The 26445-nt window shown below is 58.3% G+C and overlaps 1 protein-coding gene across 7 annotated transcripts; it reads left to right on the forward strand.

The window, feature by feature from the left end:
• Positions 1 to 195: 195 nt before the first annotated feature.
• Positions 196 to 26273, forward strand: TECPR1 (tectonin beta-propeller repeat containing 1). Of its 7 annotated transcripts, XM_017672413.3 has the most exons (25): positions 196 to 321; positions 3779 to 4014; positions 4487 to 4669; positions 4955 to 5077; positions 5932 to 6057; positions 7501 to 7675; positions 7775 to 7875; positions 9342 to 9443; positions 10593 to 10738; positions 12885 to 13372; positions 13734 to 13879; positions 14672 to 14827; positions 15089 to 15238; positions 15359 to 15516; positions 16427 to 16554; positions 17570 to 17672; positions 20214 to 20310; positions 20384 to 20463; positions 21496 to 21552; positions 22058 to 22238; positions 22515 to 22650; positions 23404 to 23496; positions 24280 to 24386; positions 24505 to 24624; positions 24821 to 26273. In XM_017672413.3, the coding sequence occupies exons 2-25, from the start codon at positions 3790 to 3792 to the stop codon at positions 24980 to 24982; spliced, it is 3543 nt and encodes a 1180-aa protein (XP_017527902.2). In that variant the 5' UTR covers positions 196 to 321; positions 3779 to 3789; the 3' UTR covers positions 24983 to 26273. The 7 variants fall into 7 exon arrangements, 6 of the variants coding, with proteins under 6 accessions (XP_017527902.2, XP_036859617.1, XP_036859618.1 ...); XM_037003722.2 differs by having other exon boundaries at positions 7501 to 7875; XM_037003723.2 differs by having other exon boundaries at positions 24280 to 24624.
• The last annotated feature ends 172 nt before the right edge of the window (positions 26274 to 26445 follow it).

The raw sequence follows: 26445 nt of genomic DNA on the forward strand, positions 1-26445 counted from the left end.
CCTAGGGGCTGGCGGTGGTCGGCTGGCCCACTTCGCTCGGGTGCGCGCGGCAAGCTGGCCTCAGCGGCTCGGGGTGGTGCTGCTTTCACACGACCCCGGATGTGGGCGGGCACGCGACCCCGCCACGATCCCCAGGCCGGCGGTGATGCGATTTCCGCAGCCAATCGCGTGCGCCCGGCCCTCGCGTCACGGCGAGGCCGACCAACAGCGTGGACCCAGCTCCCGCTTCCTGGCCGCTCTCTGAGCACGGGGGCAGGGCTGGCCCGCGCCCCTGCCCGCGGAGGACCAGTCGCCGCTACCCCGCCCGCCGGCGCCCACGGGGTGAGTGAAGCGGCTACTCGGGGGGTGGGGGTGGCGGTGGGGGCAGCGGAGAGCAGCGGCGCCTAATCCTGCGGCCGCGTTTGTCCTGCACTCGCCAACAGCGGGGAGGGAGGCGCGGTGGTCGCGCGCCCTGCCTCTGGGACTGGGCGCCACCCCCGAGACCCCGGAACGCCGCTGCCGGTGACCCCAGCCCAGCCCTTGCGGCGGAGTGCTTTGGGAAGCGGGTTGCTGGAGCCTGGCGGGTGTAGAGGATCGAGCTGCAAGGAGCCAGTCAGTTTCTCCTGGACGGAGGCGGGAGCAAAATCTGCTTGTCGGGGAATTAGCGCGGCCAGATGGTCAGGGCCCGGCGCGCCGCCCGCGCCCCTTGGGCACGGCCTGTCGCCGTGCACGGAACCGAAACGAAACCAGGCTGACCGGCCCGCAATGAATGGGGCTTGGGGGTGCGGCATGCGTCTTCAGAGTTGCTGGCTCAGGGCAGTGCCTGCGCGGTGCAGCCGGGCGGGCCTGGCTCTTCAGGAAGGACTCAACCAGCATGCACATCTGCTTTCTCCTGCCTCTTTGGACCCTGATGTCGCCTCAACAGCCCCTACAATTGGCAGGCAGTATGCCACCTAGGTAGCCATAGCTTTCTGTTTGCGCAGGGGGAGGGAGTGACAGCAGAACCCTTTCAGGAAGGAGCCCTCAGGCCGACTGGGAAGTAAATGTTTATTCTCCTTCTGTACTACACTCTCATGCCACTCTTGCTGCCACCTTCATTTGGGGACCTCTTGGTCATTGAAAGGATCTCCCAATAAGCCTGTGCAGGAAGGCAGATGGCTCCGACGGTGGTGAGCAGGCCTTGTTGGCTTGGAATGACTCAAGGTCCAACTGGAATTCACGGTGCAGAAGTTAGTGAGTCAGAGGTTGCTTTCTTGGAAGATGTTCCTTCCATCCCTTCACCCCCACAAAACAAAGGAAATCTCAGGATTCCAGAATCATGGGACTTAATGCTCCAACTTCCCTTTTAAGAGTCCTCTGACCCAGTGACCCTGGAGAGGTCACTTCACAGCCAGGAAGTGGCATGGGAGGAGCTGGGGCGGCATCCTGGCAGAGGTGGAAAGGAGGTGCAGCTGACCAAGAATGTTCACCAGGTGTCACATCTTTAGCTGGGAAATGACAGGTGGCCAGGTCTCTACTCTGAAGGATGTTTGCAAAGATACTCTCCCAACCCCATACATTCTCTGCAGGAAACTCTGTTGTTAGCTGCCCAGAACGTTCAATTATATCTGTGTGGCAATTACTGTGTAGTCATTTCTCTAAAGGAAAGTATCAAACTCAAGTCAAAGTCCTTATTCCCTGAGCTTGAGGTTTAGGTTTACCTGCAGACAGCCTGACTTAACTGGTTGCTTATACAGGAACTGTGAACTGAGGGGCATTTTCAAAGAAGACTGGATTTATGTTAAAGTGGCACTATATAGGAACCAACATTCCTGCTCCTGCCCCCCAACACACAAACCTTACTTTATTCTCCAACAATTCAGAATGAGGATATTCAAACATGCAGCCAAATTGAAAGAGTTATACAGTGAACACACGCATACATTACCCACCACCTAGATTCTGCTATTGACATTTTACAATACTTGCTTTATCACACAACTGTCCATCTATTAGGGCCTGACTTCTAACCTTAACTAACTGATGTCGTTTGCTTCTCTGGAGCAGCATTTCCATCTCAGCTCAGGTAGGCAGCAGAGTGGTGGATAGGATGTAATGGCAGTATTTGTAAGCTTTGGTGCTGTGTGCAGGGCATGGTTAGGTACTGAGGAAATGAAGACTCAGGCTGAACAGATAAGGGAGTTGACTTTTTTTTTGTTCTGAGAGATGGAAGGTAAGTGGTAGTTTGCAGTAACAATTACCCAGTAATAATATGACATTGATAACACCCCTTGAGGTTTTGCCGGGTACCGAGCACTGTTTATTGTCAGTTCTGTGCCTGTATTATCTCACTTAATTCTCAAAACAACTAAGAAGATCACGATTCCTTTCTAACCTTTACAGGTTTGGGGAATTGGGACCCAGAGAGGTTAGTCGCTGGCTTTTGGTGGTGCCAGAAAGTGATGAAGCCAGGATCCAAATTCCAACAGTCTGGGGCTGGGTGGCCCTGGGCACTGAGTCACAGTGTAGCTGCCAGAGGCAGGCGGTGGACCCCAGGCCTGACCAGGCAGGAGCAAGGGGGTTTCGGGGTGGCCACAGCTCTTCCAGCGACTCTGGCTCAGGCCCTGGATGCCGATGCGAGTTTCCGAATGGCTCTGGAAGGCTGGGGTTCTGGCTTGTCATGTGTTGAACAGGCCCTGGTGTCCATGTAGGTCAAGGTTGTGCACAGACCCCCCTGGGGCTTGCTCCATTCTGCTGGTCACCTCCCTCCTTTCACTTCCCTTCTCCCTTTTTCTTGTTCACTTGGTCATTTCCGTTCCAGCCCCATGCTTGCTCTCCATGGTGTTTGTAAGACATGCTTTGTTCTAAGGAGCTCACTTGCCTGTGGCACATGCCCTGTTGCAGACGCATTCCAGCCAGGTCCTCATTCCAGCAGCCATGCTTTCTGAAGCGCAGAAGCAGAGCAGCCTGACCCAGCCTCACGGCGCCCAGACTCCATCTGTCTCCTGGTAGTTCCAGCTTCGAACCAGACTGGCTGTGTCCTCACCTTCAGTCTCTTCCCTCCATCCTGGCCCTTGGGCAGTTTTTGGTCTGGATGTGGGAATCAGACCTGTCAGGCAGAGCCTCTCACTGTGATTCCCCTGCCACCCACACCCAGCCAATCTGTTTTGCTGCCATGGGTCCGGCCGTGTGGCCCTGCCATGGTGGGAAGCCTGTCCCTGCCAGAAGCCAAGGCTCCAGGAGCAGTGGCGCCATCAGCTTTGGGCACGTGGGGGTGGCCAGTGATAAGGCTTACCCATCCCCTTGCCCACCCCACAGAGCAGAAGGGAAGAGGAGAGAGTTCAGAGCGGTACAAGGAGAGGAATGGAGAGAGAGTGGTGGACACACAAGGAGGGTGAAGACAGGCCCTCATCCCCCTCCTCACAGCCGCATGGCCATGCAGGGCTCTGGGCCCATCCATGCAGGTGTCCCCACCAAACCCACAGGACTGCTGCGGCTGGCCCAGGATAAGGGAGGGGCTGCCCACCGCACCACAGGCCTCCCGGGGAGGCAATGGGGTGGGCATATGCTTTGAGACTAGTCAAATCTGTAACTTTTCCTTTATGATTTTGAAAAGATCTTGAAGTACGACCAAATAATAGCAGTCATTACATTTGGGGAGTAGATACTTGAATGTTCCATTTCTGCTCTGTACATTTTTGTATCTCTCCCCAAAGAAATCCCCACCATTAAAGGGCAGGAAAGGCAGAGAATGACAAAGGGCCTCACTGGGCAGCGGGAGCTGGCGGGGATAGTGACCACCCTTTGCTGCTCTCCGCAGCCACAGCCACCATGCCCAACTCGGTACTGTGGACCGTGGACCTCTTCGGGCGGGTGTACACGCTGTCCACGGCAGGGCAGTACTGGGAACTCTGCAAGGACCCCCAGCTGGAGTTCAAGCGGGTCAGCGCGGCCACGCAGTGCTGCTGGGGCATCGCCTGCGACAACCAGATCTACGTGTACGTGTGCTCCAGTGACCTCCCCATCCGCCACCGGGAGGAGGCCTATGAGAATCAGGTGGGGTCAGTTTGTGGGTGGCGGGGTCGGTGGGTCTGCCAGGAGGTAGAGCCCCCAGCCCCAGGCTTCTGGCCCCCTCCCACATTCGTTTCCTTCATTTCACTTACAGTCCGAATTGTGGAGGGTCCAGAGTGTTTTGGGTCCGAGACCCTGTTGTGTCCTACAAAGGCAGGCTGGCCAGGCCTGCACAATGGGGTGCTCCAGGCAGCATCCAGGAGCCCAGAACAGGGCCGTGCCTTCCCCAGCCTGTCCCTTGGGGCCCTATGTCCTGCAGCAGGTTCTCTGTGCTTCGGGCCAGGTTGCTGTACTGGCTCCTGATGAAGAGCACAGGGGTCACTGATCCCTGAGTTCCAGGCAAGCCCTCTGCTCACTTCCCATCCTGGGAAGTGGAGGGTCCTGCTGGCCCCAGAGAGGCCCTGCTACTGCAGGTCAGCTGCAGGCCTGAGGCCCGTCTCTGCCTCCTGGCCCCCAGCGTTGGAACCCTGTGGGTGGCTTCTGCGAGAAGCTCCTACCCAGTGACCGCTGGCCATGGAGTGACGTGACTGGGCTCCAGCACCGGCCGCTGGACAGGGTGGCGCTGCCCTCACTGCACTGGGAGTGGGAGTCGGACTGGTACGTGGATGAGAATTTTGGAGGGGAGCCCACTGAGAAAGGGGTAGGTGAATCTGTTTCCCACCGCCATTCCCCTGTGGGGAGGGGGCACTCTGGGCTGGCCGCTCCCCCTGCTCCCTTAGTGCCCATGGCATCCACCTCAACCTGTGCCTGGCTTGCTCCCCATGGTCCCCCCCACTTGTGTCTGGGCCCCAGGGTGGGAGAGCCGGTGCTTTGCTTTGGGCCGTGTTGCTGTCTTCCTCCCTCTGAGCTTCCCTGCTGCCCCCTCCCCAGCTCTTTCAGTTCCTACCCTGAGAGCCTTATAGAGCCCCCTGCCCTTGCTGTGTAGGGGTGGACATATGCCATCGACTTCCCTGCCTCATACACACGAGACAAGAAGTGGAATTCTTGTGTGCGGCGCCGGAGATGGATCCGGTACAGGAGATACAAGTCCCGGGACACCTGGGCCAAGGTCTCCAGCTTGAGTGTGGCCTGGGGCGGGCAGGGCCCTCGCCCCCATCTGCCCCAGCTGTGCCCAGGGACACCATGTCCACCCTGGGACCTGGCCTGTGAATTGTCTCCTGTCCCGGGAACACCATGGCTCTGTGTGTTTCTTCCTCTGGGAGTTGGGCACGTGGGGAGCCAGGCCGAACCGTGGGCCAGCATAGCACAGACCTGGTCCTGACCCTGGTCTCCGGGCCACCCTGTCCCAGACAGACTCAGACTGTGCATTTCTTCCCCAGACCCCGTAGAGGCCACACTGGCTCCTGTATTGTTCCTGTGACCTAGGAAAAAACTCCCAACTCAGGGCCTAGACTGGGTTCCTGTGTGGCCTTGAATAAGAGAAAGGCCTCAGCCCTCACCAGACCTCTCTGGAGGCTTCATGCTGTTGGGTGGGGCTGCCAGGCCAATGTTCCTGCTCCTTGGGCTGGGAACAGCCTGGATAGCAAGATAACAGCCGATGCCTCTGAGGCCTTACGCTACAGGAGCATGTTCTGTGATCACCCGTTTCTAAGTGAGGGGTTGGAGTAACAGCAGTCGGGCCACTGCAAAGCACAGAGCTGAAACCTCACGTGTGCCCCTGCCTTTCATGCTCAGGGACAGAGCCCAGACTTGATGGCTGGTGGAGGGAGGACAGGGCAGAAGGGACTGAGGGCCAGGAGTCCTCTGTCCTGATGCTGTCTTCTCTGCATAGTCAGAAGGCAGCATGCTGAGAGCAGGGGTTGTGTGGGGGCATGCACACTGGCATACCTGGGAGGGAAGAGTGGCATCTATGGGTCCAGGTGCCCTCAGGTACTGACTGCCACTGGCGCCTTCATGTTTCAGATCCCTTCAAAGGATGACCCCAAGCAACTGCCTGACCCCTTCAGTGATCTCTCTGTTGGGGGGTGGGAGATCACAGATGGGCCTGTGGGCCACCTGTCCGTGTGGGCCGTATCCCTGCAGGGAGAGGTAAGGCCTGGGGGGTGGCTGCGGGAGGCCAGCCACAGGAGGAGTGGGCAGGAGAGAAGCTGGCCTTCAGTGTCCTTCCAGAGATGCAGGAAGGAGGAACCTGCTCCTGAGACCTTCTCCAGGCCTCCTGCAGCTGGGGCTGCCCTGAGCCGGCAGCATGTTACAGGGTCCCCACATCTCCTCCTCCTGTGAATCCTGTCCTGTGGGCCCACTGGGTCCTGTCCTTCCCTTGAGCCCCTGGGGCACTCACTGATCAGGGCCTACCCTGGGCTCTGCTGCCATCACTGTTGCCTCCTCAGACAGATTCTGAGCCCCCTCCAGCTCCCTGCAGTGCTCCAGTATATCGCAGTGGGTGGGTGGGTGTTTAGCAAGGGAAGGACATCCTTCTCAGGTGTTTGTGAACTGAGCAAAGGAATAAAACCAACCCCAGCCAAGGCAGCAGTGACACGATGGTCCTGCGTGTGGATGAGCCAGCGCTTGTCATTGTTTTAGAGCACACTTTGCGACTGTGCAGTCCCCTACCACACACCGACCAGAGGTCTCCAGGTGGCTTCAGAACAGCCACAGCAGGTTTTTAGCAGGCTCACCTCTGGGGTCCTATCTGACCTGGGCTTAGGCCCACCCCCAGGTGTTTGTGTTGAGCCATGCTGAAGGGTGGTGGGGAGCTGGCCAGGGACAGAGCCCCCATTGGGGCACAGACAAGGGCAGATGGGGCACAAGAACTGTTGTCAGCGTCACCATGTGCTGCCGTAAGCCTGCTTCGCCTGTGCCAGTCTTGTGGCCCTGAACTGTGTGACCAGGACCTTGAGCTCCAGGGGCAGCTGGGGAGGCAAATGGGCCCCCAGATCCAACAGGGAGACCGCCAGGCCTGGTTCTGCAGTACAGGCTGTAGGGTGAGGTGACGGCGTGGGGAGGCTCTGGTCCCCCGTGTGGAGACAGCTTCTGGGAGAGGGTCCCGGCCCTCCCATCCATGGAGCAGGTGCAGCCCGCCCCCTCCAGATGAAGTGACCTAACAGTTTGGGCAATATAAGTGGGTGGCTCAGTCTAAAATATTTTTTTTGCTTTCTCTCTTCAGGTTAAAGAGAAAAAGAAGTGGGCATTATAGACATTCGTAGGGGGTTAATGGGTGTTTTCCAGTTCCCACCAAGGACAAGGGCTTCTTCTAGCAACGGTGTCCTGGGAATGTGCCGCCACTAGGGGGCGCCGGACACCGGACTGGGGCTGGAGTTGTCACCGGGGAAGCCGTTCTCACCCGCACATGATCAGAAATCTGTCCCCTGGGTCCACCAAAATCCCAGTCCCATTTTTTAGAAGGGTGGGGCTGGGTCATATAATCTTGTGCGAAGATCCGGACTGCCAGGGAACCCTGGTCCCTGGGCCCCCGGGCGCTCCCCACTGGCCTGACCCCACCTGACCCTCTCTACGGGTTTCTCTCGCCACCAGGTGTGGTACAGAGAGGATGTCAACCATCCGAACCCCGAAGGCTCATCGTGGTCCCTTGTGGACACCCCGGGGGAGGCTGTCCAGATCAGCTGTGGGCCCCACGACCTCCTGTGGGTGACGCTCTGGGAGGGGCAGGCCTTGGTCCGGGAAGGAATCAACAGAAGTAACCCCAAAGGTGGGCAGCCCTACCCCTGTGCCCCGAGACGCGAGGGTGCCGGCTCCTCCCCAGCACCCCCTGATGCGGCCGCCGGCGCTCTCTCCTGGGGCTCGGCAGGAAGCCGCTGGTCCGCCGTGGAGCCTCCCTCGTCTGAGAACGCGATCCTGCACGTGTCCGTGGGGGTTGGTGTGGTCTGGGCCGTCACCAAGGACCAGAAAGTAAGACGGGGTCGCTGGCGTCTGGGTGTGAGGGCTCCGTGGAAGGTGGAGGGTTGTGAAACCGGCTGCAGCCCAGCCCCACGCGTGTTCTGTTGTTGACGTGGGTGACCTGCAGGATTTGGTGCCTGCAGAGTGGCCTGGGGCCAAGTAGGACCCACTGCGTTTACCCCGCCATAGGCCCCAAGATTTCAGATAATTGGAAGCAGGGGCCCTCAGCAGACTGGGTGCTTCCCGTGGTCATGTCCGTGCTTGTCATTTTTACTTGATAAGAGGCAAGTCCAGTACAGTAAGCAGACTTCAAGATGCTCCTGGGATCTCTTCCTAACCCCAAGTCTGTACCCAGTGCTGAAGGGCCCTGAGCCCTAGGCCACACCCCAGCTTGAGAAACAGGTTGACACTCCCCCCTGTGAGCCCCCAAGCACCCCACTTCCCAGAGACCATGGCCTCTAAGCCCCTCTCAGAGCAACAGAAATAAATGAGCAGGACATATGAATTATATGAGCAGTTGGCTCAGTCTTCAAATATTTGTGCAGGTTTTCTTTGGGGGAAGGAATGTTTTAGATGTTCTAGAAGTTTTTATTAAAGGATTTGAGGGTTTTCTCATTTAATTGTCAACCCCCTCATCGCCACCCCACCTTGGGAATTGTGGTTAAATGTGTGTGCTCATGACACACAACCCTATAGTGGGGCTGAGAGCTGATGGCGCCCTCCCCAGGCACCCACCCAACATGGGCACTGGCAGTTGTGGGGAGCATATTGGGCGCTGGTTGGTGTGGCGGGGAGGCAGTGTGACTGCCAGGGGAGCTGTGGAGCCACAGATAGGCTTGAGGACATTTGGATTGTTTGACATGCTGACAAGAATAAAATTAGGCTTAAAGACACTATTTCATAAAGCACTAAGAATAGGCCCTAATATATTGTAATAATGAGTTTAGAAAAGTGGTTTTTTTTTAAATAACATCTTTAAAGCCGTTACTTATGTAGAGGCAAACGGGGTAGGACAAAGTGGCCTTTTTTAAGTGTCAGGGTCAATGCGGGTGGGACATCACTGGTCAGGCTCAAAGCACAGTGTCTGGATTCGAGATGCAGTAGTCTATCTGTGACACCCCACAAGACATCCCACCTCCAGCTCTACTGTGCAGTGAAACAGGCGACATCTGCTGACACTGCCTGGTGCCAGGAGGCTCTGAACTGGCAGAGAGAAGAAGGTTCTAGAAAGATGCAGGCAGCTTGTCTCCTGGAGGGGTAACACCCTCAGCCAGAGAATGGATGGGAACCCAGGACAGAGGGCTGGGCTGCCAGGCCCAGAGGGAGGTGCAGCAGGGTGTGGGGAAGAGGGACACCAAGAGGTCTCCTTTCTAAATGACATATGAACGTAAGGATCAAGTTCTTATTTGTCCTGAGCCTTCAAAAAGCCCTTCCATGTCAGTGGCCCTCCAGGAGCACTTTGTTTCTGACTTTCCCAGGTATGGTTCCGGAGAGGCGTCAACTCTCACAATCCTTGTGGCACTGGCTGGATCGAGATGGTTGGAGAGATGATGATGGTGAGCGTGGGGCTGAATGACCAGGTGAGCACGCAGTTCTGAGCCTCAGCTCTTGGGCCAAGTGGGCAGCTCGTGAGCAGCAGGGGGCAGAATGGGGGCTCCTGACACTTTCTCAGAGGCGGGGCAGGGCCCAGCACCCAGTGCGCGCACGCTCCCAGCTTGCGAGGACCCAGGGGCTGGCTTCACCAGGGTCCCAGAGCCCTGCCTGTCCCAGTTACTCCCACAAAGACCTCAGAGCAGTGGTGTGAGCAGGGGTCTTGGGGAGGGACACAAATCCCAGAGGCTAGGAAGGTTTTGTTTGAGAACTTTTTGGCCAAAGTCAGATCAGCAAGCAAGGGTGATGGACCTTTCCAACTCTGCAGAGGCAGCGTCTCTCACATGTGCCTCTGTAGCATGTGCACCGCAGCCTCCTCACAGAGGAGGTTTGGTTACTTTAAGAGTCAAGGTGTGAAGGTGACACCTTTCCTGCTGTGCTGGTGCCTCTGGAGATGCTTGCCTTCCCTGCGCCCCTGTGCCCGCCTCCTGCATCCCACTAGCCCTGGCAGCTGGGCATGCAGTGGTCCAGGAGAGATAGGGCTGCTGGTACACATGGGGGCCAGCCTGCCACAGCCAAGTGACATGGCCCTAGGATGACGGCTCTGCCAGCCCTTCGGGCAACCCCCCCAGCCTGCTCCCTCGGTCCCCTGGGCCCTTCAGCTGCCTGGCACACCCTCCTTCCTCAGCCCCCATGGGCAGAGGGGAGGACCGCTGCTCTGCCACCTTTCCCATAGAAAACGGCTCACCTGGGGAGCATCTTCCTTCCCCCCAGAGGCCACATGGAAGACCAGGACATGGGTGGTCTTCATGTCCCAGCACAGTACCCACCACTTCTGGACTCTGTCACCCCAGAGCCCCAGATCTGCCTGAGGCCAGAGTCTGGATGGCATCCCTGCTTCTCTGGAGCTTGGTGCTCCCCACCCCCAACAAACAGCCCCTTCTGGGCTCTGCTTCCTGCTTTTGACTTGTGTACCCACCTCACATCCATCCCAGGACCTTCCCAGCTCTGACACGCAGGTGTATACCTGCACCCTGCTGCGTGTCTCCAGCTTTGGGGTGCTCTCCCCTACCCCGTCCTGCCCCCACACTCCCGAAAAGAAAGGGAGCCTCCCACCCAGCAGGCTCTCTCTGTGCCAGGTCTGGGGCATTGGCTGTGAGGACCGGGCCGTGTACTTCCGTCAGGGCGTCACCCCGAGCGAGCTCAGTGGGAAGACATGGAGGGCCATCATCGCCAGCCGGGAGTGTGACCGGTCGCACTCCGGCAGCTCATCGAGCCTCCTCAGGTGATCTGGGGACAGCAGGGCAAGGGGCAGTAGGCTCGGGAAGGTTGCCGGAGGCCTGGGTGGGCGGGGTCCAGAGGAGAATCTCAGCGGGGCACTGGGCCTCGTCCCTGGCAGAAAAACTAGGCTCTGACCCTTAGGGACTGTGGCCCGTGGGGCCTCCCCACTTCCCGTGCCTGGCATTCCCCGAGGCTGGCCCACGGGAACAGGCAACGGGAGGTGGGAGGTGACAGGTGAGTGAGGCTGGGAAGTCTGTCCATGTTGGAGCCAGGTGTGTCCACAAACAGGGCTGGCCCATTGGTTGTGAGGTCTCAGGTTTGGGAGAGGAGAGGCGTCTTTGTGGGATGGCTGCCTGGGACCCTCTGTCAAAGGACAGCAAGGAATGAGGCGCAGGTCTATGGTCTAGAGCAGGGCCTTCAAACTTGGTCGGGCCCCAGAAGCAGCCAGAGGGCTTGTTCCTACACAGCTTCCCAGGCGTGGAGCTTCTGTTTCAGTAGATCTGGGCGGGCCCTGAGCTTCGGCATATCCTGCGAGGTCCCAGCTCTGCCCACCAGTGGTCAGAGTGCAGACAGGCGACTCAGCATCTCAGCTGGGGATGCCCCAGCCCTACACACAGCGTACTGGTGGTCCTTACCCGCCAGGCCGGTTGTGAGGCTCATGGGTCCTTGGTACAGTGCTGGCCACGTTCCTGTCTGCAGCTTGGGCCCTCCCCAGGCCCTGCTGGACACCCGTTTGCTCCTCCAGCTTGGTGGGCATCCCTACCACACCGTCAGCCCAGAGGGCTGGGAGCCCGCTGGCTGGTGTTTGCTCACGTTTACCTGAGGATTTACGCCCCTCAGCTGATCATTCTCAGACCGCACAGCACATCGGGATCAGCTGAGGAGCTTCTCATCTACTGGTGCCGAATCTTTCTCACCTTGTATTTGGCAATGGCTTCTTTGGATGACACCAAAAGCACAGGAAACAAGGAAAAATAGAGACATTGAACTTCATCAAAATGAAAACCTTTTGTGCAACAAAGGACACCTTCAAGAAAATGAAAAGACAAGAATGGAAGAAAAGAATTGTAAATTACTTGGCAAGGGTCAAGTGTCTAGAATTTGTAAAGAACTTTTCCTCGGCAACAAAAAGGCACACAAGTCCATTGAAAAAGGGCAAAGGACTTGCATAGACTTTTCTCCAGAGCAGTTACGGGAATGGCCAGCACACACGACAGACGCTCAGCACTGGTCACCAGGAAATGCAAATCAAACTGGGACCTCTTTCATCAAAAAGAAAGACAACACGTGTTGACAAGATGTGAAGAAATAAGAACTGTGTACATTGCTGGTGAGAATATAAAACAGTGCAGCTACTTTGGAAACCAGCCTGCCAGTTCCTCTGGAAGTTAAAGTTACCCTAAGACCCAGCAGTTTCACCCCTATATATACCCAGAAAACTGAAAACAAATGTTTAAACGAAAATCTGTACATGAATGTTTGCAGAAGCATAATTCACAACAGCCAGAAGGTGGGAACAACTCACATGTCCGTTGATGGATGAACAGATAAATAAAACATATAGCCATACAACAGAATATTATACGGCAATAAAAAGGAATGAAGTGGTGATACACACTACAGCATGGATGAGCCTGGCGTCATACTAAGTGAAAGAAGCCAGTTGTAAAAGGTGACATGTTTGATGCCATTCCTATGAAGTGTCCAGAATAGGCAAATCTACGGAGACAGAAAGCTGACTGGTGTTTGTCAGGAGGCTGGTGGGAAGAGGATGGAGAGTGAGTGGGGCAGGGTTTCCATTTTGGGTGGTGAGAAAGTTCTGGAAGTAGGTAGTGGAGATGGTTGTACAGCATTGTGGGTGTACCTGAGGCCACTGCATTGTATGGTATGAAATGGTATATTTTATATCATAACTTGTGCCATAATAAAAAAGTAATATTGCCAGATCTCCCCCCCACCCCCAGATATATTGACCTGATTAGTCTGGGACGTGGTCTGGGTGTCCCGCTCCCTGGGAAGCAGGGGTTCCCACGTGCTACAGAGAAGCTGTGACTGCCGGGAGGTGCAGGCCGCCAGCAGTGGAGTGCATGAGCCCGGCCTGCCCACCGCAGTGCCCAAGGGAGTTATGGGTCTGCCCCTCCCGTCTCCAGTGCTGGCTGCTTCTTCGGTGAAGAGGTGAGGGGCAGTGGTGAGTCCAGTGTGCCCAGTGATATGGATGCCTCCTCGGAAGCTGAGAGACCAGGGCCTGGCCCACCTGACCCTGCCAAGTCTTTGGACAGTCCCAGGAACCCCAAGGCTTGCTTAGCCTCGGGCCTAGATACCCCCAGGACTGCAGAATGTGCCCTGGGGGTTGTCCACCCAGCCACCGAGACCCTCAGGCCTGAGCTTCGCCCTGGCCTGGCCTCCACCCCAGCCGAGCTGCCCTGGACCAATATTGACCTGAAGGAGCCCAAGAAAGTGCCTGGCCCCTTGGCCGCTGGCTTTCCTGAGAGCACAGGCCTCTCCTCGCTAGCACTGCTCCCGCTGGGCTTGGAGGAGGCCTACAGTGCCGACGACCACCCACCGTGGGCCTGGGTGTCAGGAGGAGGCTGTGCCGTGGAGGCCCACACTGCGCTCAAGTGGTTCACCGTCCAGTCAGGTAAGGGCGGGCGTCAGGGGCCCAGTGCTCCTGGGGGAGGGGAGCAGGCCCGCTGTCTGGCCTGAGCCCCTGCCTTTGCTCAGCCTTCTGTCTGTCATCTTCTGGGACCAGCGGGGGCTGTGGGAAGGAAAGGCTGTGGCAGGACGGCCCTGCCCCTCCTGTCTCCTTTTGTCCTGGCCGTGGGGGCTGTTTCCCAGGCTGAGCTTTCCATCAGGGTGAATGTGCAGGGAGGGGCCAGGGCATCTCACAGAGTTAACAGCTTTCTAACAGCAAAGGGCTGATTTACACAAAACGAAAGAGCCTGGCTTGCAGTCCAGCTGTGGGTGGGCAGGCCCGGCCCTGAGGCTCTGTCCCCTTGCAGGCCTGTCCCCCTCGCTGCAGACGTTCTCCTTGTCCATCACACCGGCCCAGACTGCCGCTTGGAGGAAGCAGATCTTCCAGCAGCTCACGGAGAGGACCAAGCGGGAGCTGGAGAACTTCCGGCACTACGAGCAGGCCGTGGAGCAGGTGGGCGCCCCATACGCCTGTTCTCACAGACATTTGAGTGCCTCCTGTATGCCCTGGGGCAAGAAGCAGGTGGCTGCATGCACCCCTCTGTCCATGTGTCTATCGTGCAAAGCCAACCCTTGCAGGCTGTTGTGGAGCCCATCTCTTTATTCACCTGCCTTAAGAATTCTGTTTGGGCCCCACTGGGCCAGGAACCCAGACAGCAAAGCAGCCTCAGCGGGAGGTGTGAAGTGGGGGCCCATGTCGCCCTCTCTCCAGTGGAGGGCACCCAGGTGCCAGACGGCAGGGCACTTTACTGAGACGATTGAGGACGGGGTTGAGGGGGTCCCAGACCCCCTCAGGCTGAGCCCCACCCCTGGAGGGCCACAGGCTGGGAGACAAGTCACATGAAATATGTGGCCAGTTTTGTTGGGAGGACCTGGCCGCATCTCGGCTGGGGGCACAGAGGCATCTCCTGGGCCTCCAGAGACAGGCAGGCCGAGTGTGGTTTCCTGCTCTGCTGCTGGCCCACTCCGTGATGGGGGGCCGGGCACAGAACTCAACTGAGCCTCGGTTTCCCCATCCAGAGTGCGGGGTAGCAGTGCTGGTCCTGTGGGCTGTTTGAGATTCAGGAGCCCACCCATAAATGGCCCTGGCTCGGTGCCTGGCACCTTTCGGGGGTCTGATAGCTTTACTTCTGCTGCTGGGTGAACTGGGGGAGCTGGGTGCCTGGGACTGGGTGCACCCAGGGAAGAATCGGGGGCCCTGGGGCCTGCCTGACATGTCCCCACTGCCCCCGGGGCTGTGCCACAGTCTGTGTGGGTGAAGACAGGGACCCTGCAGTGGTGGTGCGACTGGAAGCCCCACAAGTGGGTGGACGTCCGTGTGGCCCTGGAGCAGTTCACAGGGCATGACGGGGTTCGGGACAGCATCCTCTTCATCTACTATGTGGTCCATGAGGAGAAGAAGGTGTGGTGGGTGCCCAGGGGACGGGGTGCAAAGGTGGGCACAGGGCATGCCTGGGACACCAGACCTGAGGTGCAGAGCCCAGGACCTGTGTGGCATCCACAAGGTGCTGGCCTGTAGTGACCGCAGTCTGGTCTGTGGAATCGGGGGTGACCCAGGCTATCTCGGTCTGCCCACCATGGCAGGGCCTCTGCGCAGAGGCCTGCTGTGCCCCCAGCCCTGTGGGTCCACTCTGCCCGGGGACAGCCCTGCCTCTGTACACAGTACATCCACGTGTTCCTCAACGAGGTGACGGTGCTGGTCCCCGTGCTCAATGAGGCCAAGCACTCCTTTGCCCTCTACACCCCCGAGAGGACCCGGCAGAGGTGGCCTGTGCGTCTGGCTGCTGCCACCGAGCAGGACATGAATGACTGGGTGAGTGGGTGGTGGTCCCTACGGGACGGGTGGGGGTCAAGGGGCAGCCGTTTTGGGCTGGCTGGCCTCAGCCTGCCACCACCCTCATTCCCGGCATAATTGGCCGTCTCTCTGTTCCAGCTTGCTCTGCTCAGCCTGTCCTGCTGCGAGAACCGGAGGGTGCATGGCCGCCCCTCCCCACAGGCCATCTGGTCTGTCACCTGCAAGGGGGACATCTTCGTGAGTGAGCCCAGTCTGGACCTGGAGGCACCTGAGCACCCACTACCCTGTGACCAGATGTGAGTCAGCCACGCCCCACTAGGGCCTCCTGACCTGAGCGAGCAGCGGGACCTGGGGCTCCAGGAGGGGGGCCTTACTTCTTCACTTCCTACCGGTTAGCCGCGGGCAGGACTGGGCTTGGAGCTGGTCAGCCCTTTCGAGCCACCACCGTGTGTCAGGGTGTGAGCTGGGCATGGCTTTTTGGGTGGGATCTAAAGCCAGGAGATGAAATGAGACCACCCACAGTGAGCAGTGTGAGCACAGGGGGATTTCTGGGCCGGCTGGCGTTTCTGATGAAGCAGAGGGGGACCCACCAGGGGACGTGGGGCTACCCCCAGAAGGTCCCCAGAGCCTGCGAGGACCAGGGGACGTAGGGGATACCAGGGTGCCCACCAAGGAGGGGCGAGTGGGTGTGTCTGTCGCCCTTGGCACATCCACTCTTGGTGGCCCTGTGGGCCTGGAGCCCAGGCCAGCGAGTCAGACCACCTCCGGTGATGGTGGCAGGGCCTGGCCCACAGGAGGGTGACTCAGGTCACAGCTATGCCCTGCGCCCTGCCTGCCAGGGGTCCATGCTGTCACCATGCGGCCTTTTGATGACATTCTTTCTGTCTGCTGGCCCACAGTGTGGCTCATCCAGCAGATGAGTAACCTCTCTGCGGGTCAGGCTTGTCCCAGACCCCAGCAGCGGTGTGAAACGGGGGCTGCTGGCTTTGCCCCAACCCCTGCCCCAAGTCTCCTATGCAGACTCCTGGCCCCCTGGTTGATACCAGGGGTGTGGGAAGCCAAACAGGTCCCATCATCCTTCATAAAGTCTATCATTTGGGACCAAAGACGAGTGAGGTGGACATCGGTGGGAGGCTGAGGCACCGGCGGCATAGGCCAGAAAGCCCTGTGGGGATGTGCTTCTCCCACCCTCTCCCTGCACTCCAGGTTCTGGCGGCAGATGGGAGGCCACTTGCGGGTGGTGGAGGCCAACGGACGGGGCGTGGTGTGGGGCATTGGCTACGACCACACGGCCTGGGTGTACACTGGCGGCTACGGTGGAGGCTGCTTCCAAGGTGAGGGTGGCCCGCCCACCGAGGGTGGTGGGACCAGCTCCCCAAACCCTGCCCACGGCCTTCCTGGGCCATTCCCTCCTCTAATCCCGTCCGACTTGCCCTGCCCCACACCGGAGCCGCTGTCCCAGTGTTGACACTTAGCTGACATCAAGCTGACAGGTGACCTTCACCACTGCCAGCCTCTGCAGAGGACAGTCCCTGGGCCAACTCATTAGGCCTTGCCTCTGACATGCCTTTCAGGGTACCCACAGCTGGGCCAGAGGCCTTGAAGTTTCTAGAAGAGCAGCTATGAGGGCTTCCCTGTGTCCAAGCACTCATTTCACAGACAAGGCCTCAGGGCACACTGGGGCCACCCAGGACCTGGGTCTCCTGATCCCCAGGCCTAAACACTAGCCCCCTCATCAGGTGGGTCATGCCTTAGGGAATGAGAGCTTGCCGGAACCCTATGGGCTCCCCAAGTTCTGGGAGGCAGAAACAAACACATACAGAAAGCCCCATGCCAGAGCCCACACCCCATAGGGACAGCTAACCCTGTAGAACTGTGTATGGTCCACTAAGACTGCAGAAACACATCTGTGCAGGCTTAACAGCTTCCCCCCGTGAGGCAGCAATGACCTTTGTCCCCATTTTACAAATGAAGAAATTAGGGCTTATTGGGGTTCTGTGAGCATTCCTAGAGGGTCAGCTGGTTGGGCCTCACACCTGCCTAGTGCCAAGTGCCTGGGACGGCTGGAGTGCAGCCACGAGCAGGTGAGGCAGAGGGGCTGGAGGTGGTGTGCATGGGAGATTTACTGCTTCTCATCCGGGTTGTGCAACCCCAGGATAATCAGAGAAACTCAAGCCAGGCCAGCCCCTGCAAGATAAGCTCAGCAGGCCCGTGAACACCGCCCCCCTCGCCCCCACCCACCCTCCAGCCTCAGCTCCTGCCATGCTCTGCTCTGCGGCCTCAGTGCTTCAGAGGGAAGCCCAAGTCCGGGGCAGGTGAGGCCTGTCCCAACAGCTGCCTCTCTCCCAGGCCTAGCCAGCAGTGCTGGTAACATCTACACACAGTCGGATGTGAAGTGTGTCTACATCTACGAGAACCAGCGCTGGAACCCCGTCACAGGCTACACCAGTAGGTGAGTGGCCGGGCCCAGCCAGCCCAGACTGCAGTCCTGGTGAGATTTGGACACCCTCGTCCCAGGGAGCCCCTGACATGAAACTAACTGGATCTTACTGCTCACAGAGGTGTTTCTTCACTTGAATCTTTAAGTGTAATACAAATTTTAAAAACTCTCTTTATTGAGATGTATGACATAAAGTGCACAAAATATAAATGTATACACATGCACGTATGTACAGTGAGGTATGTATGCTGATCTATACATACATATCAAAACTTGGAAATGATCAATCATTGAGTTACAAATCCGACAGCAGCGTAATCATTACCCAGCCCAGGAAATAGGACAGGGCCAATCACCCCCATTCTCCTGGTGTCCCTCCTCGTCACCCCTCCCTCCTTACCAAAGGTGCCATCCTGACCTCTAACGTGAGTGTCGTTGTGCTTAATTCAAGCTACTGAGAACATCATAGCCGCCACCAAAATTATTTTAATGGATCAAACATGAGGATTTTGGACAAGGTAGTATGTTTGGGACAGAAAGGAAACACTATAAAATCTAGATTATATGTGGTTCTTTATTTCCTGGCCTCTCTGCATAGAAACATTTCTCATCACTCTTGTCCCAAGTTTTTGTTTCTTTTCAGAAAGTTAGCAAGTGATGGATTTCTTAGCTGTTAAAACCTGCCACGAGATGTTTGGCCAGCCAGAGCAGCGGCTCTCAGGCTTCAGCCTCACCGGAGCCCTGAGTTCCGGCCCCGCCCAGCCTTCGCCCTGTGACTCTTTCCACTGCTCCTGCTTCATACCCTTTATAATAAGACAGTGGTCATAAGTATGGCTCTTTCCTGAGGTCTGTGAGTACGTCTGTGAATCTGAAGAGGCGGTGGGAATCCCCGCATGTGTAGCCAGCCGGTCAGAGAGCTGTCGAACTCTTTGGTGCAGAGTGTGGGGTAGAGGTCATTGCTGCTGGTTTAATGTCCAGTGACCCATTTCTTGAGAAGACTGGCCTTCCCTTTGTCTTGACTCTGGCATCCGTGCAGGCAGGTCTGTCTCAAGCCCTGCCCTTCCCTGGGCCACCGGGTGTCCTTGCACTGTCCCAGTGACTGTCCCTTCATGAGAAGCTTTCAAAGCTAGAGAACAAACCCTCTCATCTTTCGTGTTTTGGCTCTGCTTGGGTCATTTCCAGATGAACTTTAGAAGCAGCTTGTTTGTTCTCAAAGACCACTGGGGCCTTGTAGGGAGGGCCTTGGATCTGTAGATCCCTTTGGGTAGGAAAGTCATCTTAAATCGTTAAGTCTCCAGTATGTGGATGTAGTTTATACCTCTAGTTATGTGGTCTTTAATTCCCTTTTAATAAGGTTTTCCATCTTTCACTAGATGGTATTTCATATTTTTTTGGTTCTATTATAAATGGCACAAATTCTTTATTTTTTTTTTCACCTTTGGTGGCTGTGTACAAAACATAGCTGATTTCCTTTCCCATTTCTTCAAATTTTGTGAAAGAAAGAAATAGCAAATAGTATGAGGAACAAACTCTATTCCCACCAACCAAAGATAGTGACCTGTGTTCGCATTGGGCCCGTCCCCTCTGCCTGTTCTCTGTGTGCGCACGTGCGGTGTGGCAGGGGGACAAGGTCAGGTGGTTAAAGATGGGCTGCAATGGCCCACAGCCCCGTCCCCGAGAGTGATCTGGGTTATCTAACCTCTAGTCCATCTTGATGTGGATTGCAATTTCTTACTCATGCAAACGGTATAAAGAATTTCCTTGTGTGTAAATATTTGTGAGTCTCTCTGTTCCCTCCATAAATCACGGTTTGATCTTTTCTAATACTCGTTGCCAGAATATATCCTGGAAGCCTTCACAGCAGCTGTGTATGGTGTCCACACAGAATGCTGACCCTTCCTGCTCAGTCCTTAGGAAACAGTACAGGACAACGCCTGTTCCTGGGTCCATGTAGGGAATGTGGACCAAGGGCCCCAGCTCCTGGCCCCTCAGCCTCATGGCCACCCGCCTGAGACCACCATGAGCTGCTTGCTGCTCTGTGAGCGTCTGAGTCAGTGCAGGCTGTGCTACAAAGCCCCCGGTCCTGGAGGCTGGGGAGTCTGAGATCGAGGTGTCTGCAGGGTGGGCTCCTCTGAGGGCTCCAGGCATTTCGTGGCTTCAGGTGTCTCTCCTGTCCTCGCACAGAAATTTGGGTCCAAATTTCCCCTCTGTAAGGGCATGCCACATTGGCTTACGGCCACCCTAATGACATCATTTTAATTCCAGCATCTGCAGAAACCCTGTTTCCAAATAAGGTCACATTCACAGGTACTGGAGACAGGGCTTCAGCACCTTTTGGGGGACACAGCCTCCATAACACCAGGGAAAGAGATAGACCCCCAGACTGCCCTATGCACCACAGCCCTCTACCAGAGGCCCTGAGTGAAGTGGGGTCACCCTGGGTGCTGTCCTCGCCCTCTCCCCTCGCAGGTGCACGCCTGGCACAGTCCAGTGCCTGGGTAGGGCAGGCTGTTCTGTCCTCTCACATCACCCCACCCCTTTGTCCTGTCAAAGGGGTCTGCCCACTGACCGGTACATGTGGAGTGATGCCACAGGGCTGCAGGAATGCACAAAGGCCAGCACGAAGCCGCCGTCCCTGCAGTGGACCTGGGTGAGCCCGGGGCTATGGGGCAGGGTGGGGACTGGCGCAGGGGTCCGGCCGCACTGACCTGCCACTCCTCCAGGTGTCTGACTGGTCCGTGGATTTCAGCGTTCCTGGGGGCACTGACCAGGAGGGGTGGCAGTATGCCAGTGACTTCCCTGCGTAAGCATCTCTTCTCTGCATGGGGAGGGCCCTCTGCAGTTAGGCCCTGAGCATCAGGCCCCAGCTTCACCACTCTGCTGGGCAGCACCCCTTCCCCTGCCCCACTGCCCTGGGGAGCTCTGACCCCCGAAAGACCCAAGCTTGGCTGAGGAGCAGACCCCCTGTGCCCACCTCAGCTGCTAGTAGAGCACAGAGCCAGCCAGAGAGGTGTGGTGGGGCCCAGGTGAGCTTGGGCTGGCATACCTGCTACGCCTGGCCTCGGTGGCTGGGCTCCCTCTGCCCCTGGTTGCAGCCCTACTGCACTGAGTGTGGGCTCTTGGTGCGCCAGCAGGGACCTGGTGCCTGCGGCTGAGGTGGCCCTGGGTGACAGGCAGGCATGGCTTTGGGGAGCTTTGGACCGGGCCCTGGTGACAGGCAGGGGTGGCCCAAGGGAGGTATCAAGTGAAGGAACAGTTTGATCAAAGCATGGAGTGAGGCCAGAGCTGTCCTGGGAGGTAAAGGAACCATGGGTGACAAGCCCACCAAGTCAGGGGACCCTGGTGGCCAGTGCCCAGTGTCAGCAGGCTGCAGGCCCTTCACAGTGCATGAGTTACATCCCAGTGGAAGATGGAGCCCGGAGAGTTGAGCCAGGGCCTCTAAGTGGGCCCCAGCTTGGGGAGGAGACGGGTGTGAGCATGGGCTGGCCCGGGGTCCCTTGCCCACAGACAGGCCTCTCAGACTGCCCCTGCCCCTCGACCTCAGTCCTCAGCCTGATTGCTCCCCAGAGGGTTCTGATGGGGTCCTGGGTGGGGAGGGCTTAGAAACCCCTTAGCTAGAGCCCCCTGGTTGGGCAGCTGCCACATCCTGGCCCCAGGGAGAGGGGTCTGACCAATAAGTGTCATGTCCTGTGACACCTGCTGCCCCCTGAGCCCACCCCATGGCTCACACCGAGGCTCTGTGCCCTGGAACAGGTAGAAAAGAACATGCCTGTGCAATGTTACTTTCCAGAAATTTCCACGAAGCTGTCTTGATTTCAGCTTCTTCCTCTTGCAGCTCATACCACGGATACAAAACCATGAAGGATTTTGTCAGGAGAAGGTGCTGGGCCAGGTAAAGTTAGTAGGGAAGGTGTGGCCCTGCCCCTCCTGCTGGGTCCCCCTGGGCCAGACCTCCAGCCTGCCCCCTCCCAGAAGCAGAAGTGGGGGGGACAGAATCAAAGTAAATGTCAGCCCAGGAAATGCCCTCAGGCTCCCAACGCTCTCTTATTTCTGAAGAGTTTGTTTTCAAGAACAAATAAGAGAAATGTCATTGGCAGGCTCTGCTTGTCAACAGGACAGGAGGCCTGGCTGGGGGCCGAGGGCAGGGCAGGGCATGGAGAGGGGAGCCACCTCTGCAGGCCCCTCATCTGCCCATCAGATAGCGGAGCCCACCTTGGTGCTGGGGTGGGGGTAGGGCCCCGAGATCCGGGAAGGCTGGGGTGAGCCAAGGGAAGGAGGAAGGGAGCAGGGTGCAGTCTGGCTGCCTCCATGCACAGCTTTCCGAGTGCCTAGGGCAGGTGGCCTGAGGCTCACGGTCACCCTGGGGTCACAGGGTGGTGCTCTCTTCCACCACGCAGAAAATGCAAGCTGATGACCAGTGGGCCCTGGCTGGAGGTGGCCCCAATCGCCCTTGGGGACGTGTCCATCATCCCTGAGAGCCTGGGCACTGACGCGAGTGGGCCCAGTATCGCACTCTGGGCCATCAGCGACAAGGGGGACGTGCTGTGCCGCCTGGGTGTGACCGAACTCAACCCTGCAGTGAGCACTCTGCCTCCCAGGGCCCCTGGGCTTCCACACCCTGCCCACCTTGGGCCCTCTTGGGGTTCTGGTGGATTCTTCCCAAATTGACTCTTGTTGTGGAGTCAAGCTGGGCTCAGACCTCCCCAGGTCTGCCTAGGATGGTCTCTGGGACTTGGGGGCACTGTATGTGGCCCAAGGGGTCACCAGGCTATGTGGGCAGTTGGAGCTAAGGATAAGGTTGACCCGAAGAGCCACCAGTCGCGGGGCCCTCAGTGTCCCTCCCTCCGTCTCTAGGGTTCCTCCTGGCTGCACGTGGGCACTGACCAACCCTTCGTGTCCATCTCCATCGGCGCCTGCTGCCAGGTGTGGGCCGTGGCACGCGATGGCTCTGCCTTCTACCGTGGCTCTGTGTCCCCCACCCGGCCGGCTGGTGAGTGCCCCCCCTCCTCAAGGAGGATCCCCCTGGTGCCACCAGTTGTGCTGGGGGATGGGGTGGCAGGGCTGGTAGAGAGGGGCTGTGTGTGCCGTTTCCCAGGGAAGCTGGTGGATGGGCCCCCTGATTCTCAGTTCAGCTGGGCAAGTGCTTCCTGAGCACCACCTGTGGACCAGGCTCGGGGAGCTGAGCCAGGTCCCCCCAGAGGCCGCACCCATCCCCCTGGCACTGACTGGGGGGTGGCCCAGCTGCATGATGGGTGGCACCTTGCAGCTGCCCTTCAGTGTAGGCCCTTTGTACCTCTTGCCCCTCTGGGGACCGGCTTGCTGGGCACCTCCTGAGGTGGCTCACTCCACAGTGACCACGCTGGCTACAGGAGTGCCGGCCACACTGGCTTGTACCTGGCTGGATGTCTGGGCAGCGGTGGCAAACAGGGCTTGTGCAGCAGGTTTGCGTCATGGCCCTACAGCAGGCTCTCCTCCTTGGCATCCCTGCTCATGAGACTGGCCCAATAGGCCCTGCCACCCGGGACGTGTCACAGCCTCTGGAGGGCCAAGTGAGGGCACTGGGGGGGCCACTGTTACCTGGCCCTCGGTGATGCCAGGCCCTGTGGCATGTGTGTGGTCCAGCTGGTCTGGGACAGAGGCCGTGGCACCTACTTAGACCCTGTGAATGGCAGAGGAGACCACATGCCCCATGGGTGCCTGGGGTAATGGTACCCCTGCATCCCGGGTCTTGCTTCTGTTGCAGGTGACTGCTGGTACCACATCCCGTCCCCTCCCAAACAGAGGCTGACGCAGGTGTCTGTGGGGCAGACGTCAGTGTATGCCCTGGACGAAAACGGCAAGTTGCTTCTGATCCTCAGTAGTTGCCAGGGGAGATGAGGGGTTCCCTGAGCATCCTAATGTGATGAGACCCTCGTTAGCCCCCAAGTCCCTGACACAGGACCTTTGTAAGCCACGAGAGGCTGCCTACCTGAGATCGGCCTCTGAACGGATCCCCCGTCAGTTATGCAGGCAGAGGGCACCAGCCCACCCAGCTGGTCCACCCTGCCTGGGCCTCGGGCAGAGGACACACTGCCGAGGCCAGGGTGATGCTGCACTGTGGGGCTGGCGCCGGGAGCATCTTCTAGAAGGTGCCACCCAGGCCTGGGATGCAGGAGCCCCACTGGCAGCTTGGGGCCGGTGGAGGTCACCCGTTTGGCCCTGGGCCTCTGTCTCCTGTGCCACCTCTTGCCAGGTCCCTTTCTGTTCTCCGGTTGTCACAGATGAGCAGGTGAAACTGGGCCTGGAACCCACGGCCCCGAGTCCAGATGGTGTTTAAAGAATTCCTTGTGCTCAGTTTCTCATGCGTAGAGAGCAGAGGACAATGGCGGCCCAGTCCAGCAGGACGATCCCGAAGCTTAGGGGCAGCATGGGAAGGGCAGAGCTGGCTCTGGCCTGAGCTTGCCTCTCACTGAGTTGGCGAGATCCCTAGGAAGTGTGGGGACAGAGGGAGGCCACCGCCTGCACCTCCGTGGTTAGACTGCTCGGCTTTGTGGGCCCCGAAGTGACTCCCAGCACTCTGGGCTCCACGGCAGGAAGGGCCTGGGGAGGCCCCTTGGCCAACACACCCTTCTCTCCCCAGGGAACCTGTGGTACCGCCAGGGGGTCACGCCCAGCTACCCACAGGGCTCCAGCTGGGAGCACGTGTCCAACAACGTGCGCCGAGTGTCTGTGGGGCCCCTGGACCAGGTCTGGAAACCCGGGGGTGGGACTTTGGGGTGCTCTGGGTTTCCTCTCTGGTCTCCCCACTGCTGTCCCCACAGCCCCACAGGAGCCAGAGGTGGGCCTGCAACGGGTCTGTTTCCAGGTCTGGGTCATCGCCAACAAAGTCCAGGGGAGCCGCAGCCTGAGCCGGGGAACCGTGTGTCGTCGCACAGGCGTGCAGCCCCACGAGCCCAAGGGCCAGGGCTGGGACTACGGCATTGGGGTGAGCAGGGCTGGGCTCAGGGCAGCTTCACTGGCCGTGCTGTGCACACTCTGGGCCCTGAGGGCAGTCCCAGCTGGGACCTGGCACTGGGGTCAGTGGGACACCCCAGTCAGAGCCCCTTAGGGGTTCCAGACCATCTGGAAATATGTCTCTGCCGCGGCCCCCGGCAGCCCAATGACGCTGGCTCTTCCTCCAGGGGGGCTGGGATCACATCTCTGTCCGGGCCAATGCCACCAGAGCCCCTAGGAGCACGTCCCAGGAGACAGCTGTTGGGCCGAGTGGGAAGCAGGGCCTCCCTAGCTGGCCCTCGAGAGTGGCTGGTGCCCTGCAAGAGGCCTGTGGCCCCGTCTCCTGCTGAAGCTGAGGCCTCCTCTCACCTGGAAGCAAGCGTGGTGTCCGGTTTGAAGAAGCAAGGTTGACCCGTGAGCCTTCCTGTCGTTGTGTCATGAGCCGTTCTGTGTGTGGGGCCTGGGAGTGCTGTGGGCCAGGCCAAGACTCAAGACTAGAGAGGGAAGCTGGCTTGAGGTCCCAGCCACCTCAGAGGCACTGGCTGGAGCAGCCCAGAAATGTGCAGCTTTATGGACAATCCTGTACGTGGGCCGTCTACGAGGAGGTCGTGGGGTGTGGGGTCCCTTCCCTCAGCCCTCTGCCTTCCAGGACAGGAGCCTGGGGCCTGCAGTCTTCCAGGATGCTGCCCCCAGGGACACAGAGCCCACGCGAGCCCCCTGAACCCTTAGCTTCACTGCACAGCATTGAAGCCCTGCCCCACAAAGAAAGGTAGCCTTAAGGGTCAAGGCCACTTTGCCCCATTCTGTGATAATTTCTCAGAGCAGGACTCACAAATAGGGTTTAATCTTAAAGGCTAAGGGGCAGGTACATGTGGGGGAGGGACATCACCCTCCCCTGGGGGGCACGGCGCTCCTGCAGTGGGCAGACAGGCTGCCCAGTGGCTGGGGGAAGCTGGCCCGTTGCAGAGTCACCCGCCCTTCCTCCAACGGGCTTGGGGGATGGGGGCGTCTCATGTCTGACCAAGTTTTGGGGTTGTCGTGGGGCATGCAGGCTGCAGCCCCAAAGCCGTCCACCCCTGGGAGCCAGAGCCCTGCCCACAGGGTCAGGGTGAAAGCACCCCCTGCTGGGCAGCTGCTCAGCAGCTTTTTCTCTGGTTCTGGCCCCATGTGGGGAAGTCCGAGGTCTGCATCCCACACCATCACCCAGGAGGTCGTCAGGGCCCATGCCCATCTCTGCTTGTTCAGAGGTACAGCAGATGGACCCAGCTTCCCCAGATCCCTGCCAGGAGGGCCGGCTGTGTGCTGGATCTGTTTCACTGTGCGGAGTTTATTGCCCAGAGGCTGATGTCTCCTGGGGCATCTCCTCGGTGGGGCATTTGAGGGAGCCACTGGTCTGTGCGTTTGTGTCTTTGGGCGGTGACCAGGACACTGGCTGGGGTGATGCTCTCCTGTCAGTTCACACCTTGTCCTCAAGGTTCTCTGAAGGGGCAGCCACCTGTCACTCTGCTGGGACTCACTGTCTGTAGCTGGCGTCACCTGGCCTTCCCTTTGCTGAGCACCAGCTGTTGACCTGCTCAGCGCCATCAAACCATCTCATTCCTTGGCTGCTTTACTCAATGAAAACCTACACCAGAGTGTAAATGGCTTGCTATGTTTTATTGCTACATTATGATTAAAATGCACATTCCCCTACGCTTTCCAGCTCCTGGGGCAAAAGTAGCGACCATCCTGAAATCTGTAATTTTTGCTTTGTGACAAGGCATTGGTTTCATTCGTGCTTTGAAGGGGCCGTGAGGAAAACTAAAAGCAAATT

The sequence above is a fragment of the Manis javanica genome, chromosome 10, assembly GCF_040802235.1.
Source record: "Manis javanica isolate MJ-LG chromosome 10, MJ_LKY, whole genome shotgun sequence".
NCBI lineage: Eukaryota > Metazoa > Chordata > Mammalia > Pholidota > Manidae > Manis > Manis javanica.

Coding starts and splice junctions, on each gene's coding strand:
- TECPR1 (XM_037003720.2), top strand. CDS start 3,790: ATGCCCAACTCGGTACTGTGGACCGTGGACCTCTTCGGGCGGGTGTAC. Junction 13,880..14,671: donor ACGAGCAGGCCGTGGAGCAG/GTGGGCGCCCCA, acceptor GCTGTGCCACAG/TCTGTGTGGGTGAAGACAGG. Junction 22,651..23,403: donor GTCCCCCACCCGGCCGGCTG/GTGAGTGCCCCC, acceptor CTTCTGTTGCAG/GTGACTGCTGGTACCACATC.